Source organism: Triticum urartu, chromosome 1 (assembly GCF_003073215.2).
Source record: "Triticum urartu cultivar G1812 chromosome 1, Tu2.1, whole genome shotgun sequence".
In the NCBI taxonomy this organism is placed as follows: domain Eukaryota; kingdom Viridiplantae; phylum Streptophyta; class Magnoliopsida; order Poales; family Poaceae; genus Triticum; species Triticum urartu.
The window spans coordinates 315,022,772-315,028,170 of record NC_053022.1 but is presented as its reverse complement, the minus strand read 5'-3'; the positions used below and the strand labels follow the sequence as shown (position 1 = coordinate 315,028,170).

Sequence of the window (5,399 nt, the reverse complement as noted above, 5' to 3'; positions counted from 1 at the left end):
CACTTCCACCTCGGGGAAGAAAAGCCCAGCCGCTGAAGCTCGCAGCCGAGCTCATCGAATCCGACGCGACCGCGCCACTGAAATAGCCGCGCCGCCCGGGCTTTGCCTGGCGACGCCCTCCGAAGATGCCACAAATAGCTAATAGGCCACGCGGCGGCGAGCAGATGGTGGAACGGGGACCCGAGGGGGGGCGGTGCTACAACCACCGGTTGCACTTGCTGCGACCACGGTCACTGCAACACCATGCTGTTGAGACAACGACAACGATGGAATGGGCTACAACGGTAACCATAGATGCGGATGTGGCGTCACACCGAGGCCGGCGAGCTTGGCTGATGTTGCGAGAATCCAGGGCAGGGCGGGTGTGTTGTGATGAGCGTGGCGCCGCTCGAACGAGAGGTCAATTGCGAGCGTGCGGTCACGTTTTGCGGAAGAAAGTGGATTGCGCAAAAACAATCCAACGACGGGACATGGGGTAATCCAACGATCCAGGCGGCGAATTTCGGTCGGTCCGCCGGCACTTAGCACTGAACTTTTTATAAAGGCCAAGTACTGAGAAAATGCATTAGAGAAGCCGGGTACCACACACACGTGTATGAAAATAGAATTAAAAATATCAAAAAAATCTGAAATTTGTGGATACGAAACCTGAGTGCCCATTGTATACCCTGTTCATTTTCGTGGGGAATGGGTGCTTGCGGTGTCCGCGGCGTAGGAATTACGGTCCAACATATGTCACACCTAGTTTTTTTTACACATACGATATTTTTTGTCTTTTTATTGACATTACCACGGGCACTCATTTCCCGTGAAATTGAACACGTGTGTACAACATGCACCCAGATTTCATATCCCAAAATTTCAGAAAATTTTGAAATTTTCTAGTATGTTTTTTAATGCTATATCCATATTGGGGGTGTGTGGCACTACCCAGTGGGTTGTTATATACGCCGAGTCCTTCGTGTCACGTCCAGTTAAGGCTGACTAATTCAGTTGCTGTAATCATCTTGTAACCCAAGTTTTGCAACAGTTGCTTTGGATCTTCCATCAGACCTCTGTGCCCTCCTTTCTTTCCAAGCGCCATCGAGTCGATGTAAACAAGATTAAAATTGGAGACGGACGGCGACCCAAATCATATTTATCCACACGGCACGCCAGCACCAGTGAGAGCGGAAGCGGAGCAGCACCCAGACGCGCCATGGAGACATGGCAAATCTTCCTCGGCGTGATCCTCTTCGCCCTCCCGCTGACCCTCCTTTTCCGCAGCCGTAAGACCGGCGGCGGCGGCACCCGGCGGCCCATCCCGCCTGGCCCGCCGTCCTTTCCGGTGCTGGGCAGTATGGTGTGGCTGACCAACTCGCCCGCCGACGGGGAGTCCCTCCTCCGGCGTCTGTTCGCGCGGTACGGTTCCATAGTGTCGCTGCGCGTGGGCTCCCAGCTCTCCATCTTCGTCGCCGACCGCCGCCTCGCGCACGCGGCGCTCGTCGAGCGCGGTGCCGCTCTGGCCGACCGCCCTACCCTCGCGTCCGTCAGGATCATGGGCGAGAACGACAACACCATCACGCGGGCCAGCTACGGGCCCGTGTGGCGCCTCCTCCGCCGCAACCTCGTCTCCGAGACGCTGCACCCGTCCCGCGTCCGACTCTTCGCGCCGGCGCGCTCCTGGGTGCGCCGCGTGCTCCTCGACAAGCTGCGGGACGAGTCGTCATCCGGCGGGGCGGCCGTCGTGGAGACGTTCCAGTACGCCATGTTCTGTCTCCTGGTGCTCATGTGCTTCGGCGAGCGGCTCGACGAGCCCGCGGTGCGCGCGATCGCCGCCGCGCAGCGCGACCAGCTGCTCTACATCACCGGGAAAATGGCCGTCTTCGCGTTCTTTCCGTCGCTCACAAAGCACCTCTTCCGCGACCGCCTCCGGACCGCGCACGCCATGCGGCGGCGGCAGAAGGAGCTGCTCGTGCCGCTGATCAACGCGCGGCGGGAGTACAAGAGCAGCGGCGGCGAGCCCAGAAAAGAGACGACGTTCGAGCACTCGTACGTCGACACCCTGCTCGACATCAAGCTCCCCGAGGAGGGCGACCGCCCGCTCACAGACAACGAGCTTGTCATCCTCTGCTCCGAATTTCTCAACGCCGGGACAGACACCACCTCCACCGGGCTGCAGTGGATCATGGCCGAACTGGTCAAGAACCCAGCAATCCAGGAGAAGCTCTACGAGGAGATCAAAGCCACGACGGGAGACGACCAAGAAGAGGTCTCCGGGGACGACATCCACAAGATGCCCTACCTCAAGGCGGTGGTTCTCGAAGGCCTCCGGAAGCACCCGCCGGGGCACTTCGTGCTGCCGCACAAGGCGGCGGAGGACATGGAGATCGGCGATTACCTGATACCCAAGGGCGCCACGGTGAACTTCATGGTCGCCGAGATGGGCCGGGACGAGCGGGAGTGGGAGAAGCCGTTAGAGTTCTCTCCGGATCGGTTCCTGCCGGGCGGCGCGGGCGAGGGGGTGGACGTGACGGGCAACCGGGAGATCAAGATGATGCCGTTCGGCGTGGGCCGTAGGATCTGCGCCGGGCTGGGCATCGCCATGCTCCACCTGGAGTACTTCGTGGCCAGCATGGTGAGGGAGTTCGAGTGGCAGGAGGTCGCCGGCGAGGAGGTGGACTTCGCCGAGAAGAACGAGTTTACCGTCGTCATGAAGAAGCCGCTGCGTCCCCGACTCGTGCCCCGTAGGTCTTAGAATAAAGGAACTTCGGCAACTGGCAGTCGTATCAGTTCGAACGATTATTCGCGCTTTCCGTTTAATAACTCATGTTGGGAGTGGATGCTACTTTCAGTTGTTGCTAATTGATTCTATTCTCGAATAAGAGAGGATGTAAATTTAGAGATATAAAATTAGGTGTTGTATAATTTACATTATAAAATGTGCATTTGATACCAAAAAAGGGGACATACACACACGCCCCCGCGTCGCTCAGCTTGGGCAACTCAGGGGAGACAACGCGCGCCGCTGGCAGGCTTCCCCCCTCGCGCTACCTCCCCTCCGCCGCTGCTGCTGGCCTCGCCGGCAGTGGCGGCGGGCCCTGCCTCCGAAGGCGGCACGGGGTGAACTCGCGGTGGACGCGCGGCGGACGGGTGGCGGTCGTCGTCAAGGTGGCGGCTGCCGTCGATCTTCGGGATGGAGGGCGCTACGTGCGCTCGGCGAGCTAGAAGGTGTCGTGGCGGCGTTGTGCCTCTCGCCGGCGTCTGGTCGCGGCGTTCGCGAGCGCTCCTCCTTCTGCGGCGGATCTGGCCATGGATCTGGCGGGGGTCGTTGGAGTTGGCTTGGTGCGTGCAGCCACGGGCGCAGGGCGCGTGGTCGTCGGACTTGGCGTCCTCCTCGTCATGGAGATCCCTGCGCTGCTGGTGGCTGCTGCATCTTCCCCGGTGGTGCGGTCGTCAGATCCAGATTTGGCGCAAGTGGTGGTCCAACCGCCGGCCTAACCTTCTACGGTATGGTTGTGTGCGCCTTGGGCAGGTTGGATTCGCTTCGATCCGGCCTGCGGTGGTTTGAATCTGACCATGTGCAGCGGTGGGGTGGCCATGGTCCTTTGTGGTGGTGCAGATCAGCTAACCACCTCACTCAACCGATCTTCGGGAGTGTGTCAGATCAACTTTGGGCGAAAGCCTTGCTCCATCTGGAGCCGGCAGCGGCGACGCCCGTGGGCGCCGCTAACCTCCTAGGAGGCGTCGTTGTATTTGTTGTCTGGACCCTTCACGTTGAGACCTTGGGGAAAACCCCTAGTCTAGGTCCTCCTGTACGGATGATGGCGGCGCAACCAGCGTCGCGGCCCTTCTTGAAGGCGTCATCTTTGGGGTCAATATGGTTGTTGTGTGGGAGTTGTTTCTTGAAGGAATGTTGGTGGTGGTGGTGCGGCCGATTGGGGTCGACGGTGGTTTGTGTTGCTGCAGCCCTGTTTTCTATGTGTTCGTCTTCGGTGGTGTTCCCTGGTTTCGGCCATGTTGTTGTGCATGTTCAAGTACCTCCCTTGGTGGCCATTGTGGTGCGGTGAGCCTAGTGCTCTTGGTGTCGTTCGGGTTCATCTTTGCTCTTCGATGACAGAAGATGCCTCCCCAACTTGCTAATCGTTCCGAATTCTCGTGACGGAGCTCCCAATCAAGGTTCGTGTTATCACTCGTTGGTTGTGGTTGCTCCTGAGTTGTGTCGTGAGGTTCGGTTTGCACGCTGGTGCGGTGCGTTAGGTTGCTTGCTTAGTCTTGGTAGTGTGATCCCTCCACGACACCCCACATATACTTGTGCCTCCCGTGGTGTTAGTCCTTCTGTCTGCTAGCTAGGTCGGGCCTTGTCTTGGGCGTCCTTTTTCCTCATCTTTTGTAACTTTGTTACTTGTACGGTGTTTGGCCCGGTTTTCCTCATAAACGGAGTCAACTTGTTTAGGTTTTTGATCTAGTTTCCCTTATAAACTGGATCAGCCAAAGCTTAAAGGATGACTCTTGGCTTTGGCAGCTTTTTGAGCAATATATTCAGGTGGGGATCCTCCCCCCCCCCCTGACCGTTCAAAATAAAATAAAATATGCATTTTACATCTTAAAAAATGACGACTCCAACAGATGATATATGTTTGTGATGTAAAACTTTAACTCCAAAAGATGATGCATATGTGAAGATGTAAAACCGGTCGACAGTCGTAAGGCTGTATACAACCGCTTGTGTACAGCTGTTGTACATCCGCACAATTTAAAATAAAAAGATCTCTAATTAAAATTTAAAAATTCCATTTGTCCACAATTTTAAATTATTACATGATTCATCGAATCCACAGTATCAAATGCAGCATGAATACAACAAACTTCTTACACAATACAACAAACAAATAATGAACTAGGTGGTTCTTTCGCCATTCCATTTTCATTACTCCTCCATCAAGTCTTTTTGAAATTGATCGTGTGTATCAGAATCTCGAATTTCATTTTACTCCTTCATGAAATGTCTGACTTGCTCCTTTTGTATACCCATGAGATCATAAAAGATGTAAACCAAATCTTGTCCACGTTGATTTTCAATGATCATGTTATGCATGATCACGCAAGCGGTCATGATGTACCAAATGTTATTTGATCCTAGAATCTAGACGGTTCTCGCACAATAGAAAATTGGGATTGCAAAACCCCAAATGCCCTCTCAACATCTTTTCTAGCCGTCGCTTGAGCATTGTGAAAGGAGAGTTTTTTCTTACCTTGGGAGGGTTTGGATTGGCTTGACAAAAGTACTCACCTCGGGTAGATCCCATCTACAGGGTAGTACCGATAGTCGTATGTGCGACCATTTGCTTCAAAGGTCACTCGTGAAGCTTCTCCATTGGCTAACTTAGCAAAAAGAGGTGACCAGTCAAGCACATTGA

At 55.0% G+C, this 5,399-nt stretch overlaps 1 protein-coding gene across 1 annotated transcript; it reads left to right on the top strand.

Moving 5' to 3' along the window:
• The first annotated feature begins 1,028 nt into the window (after positions 1-1,028).
• Positions 1,029-3,282, top strand: LOC125509501 (cytochrome P450 89A2-like). Its single transcript, XM_048674482.1, has one exon. It carries the CDS (start codon positions 1,199-1,201, stop codon positions 2,735-2,737), a length of 1,539 nt encoding a protein of 512 aa, XP_048530439.1. The 5' UTR covers positions 1,029-1,198; the 3' UTR covers positions 2,738-3,282.
• Positions 3,283-5,399: the final 2,117 nt, after the last annotated feature.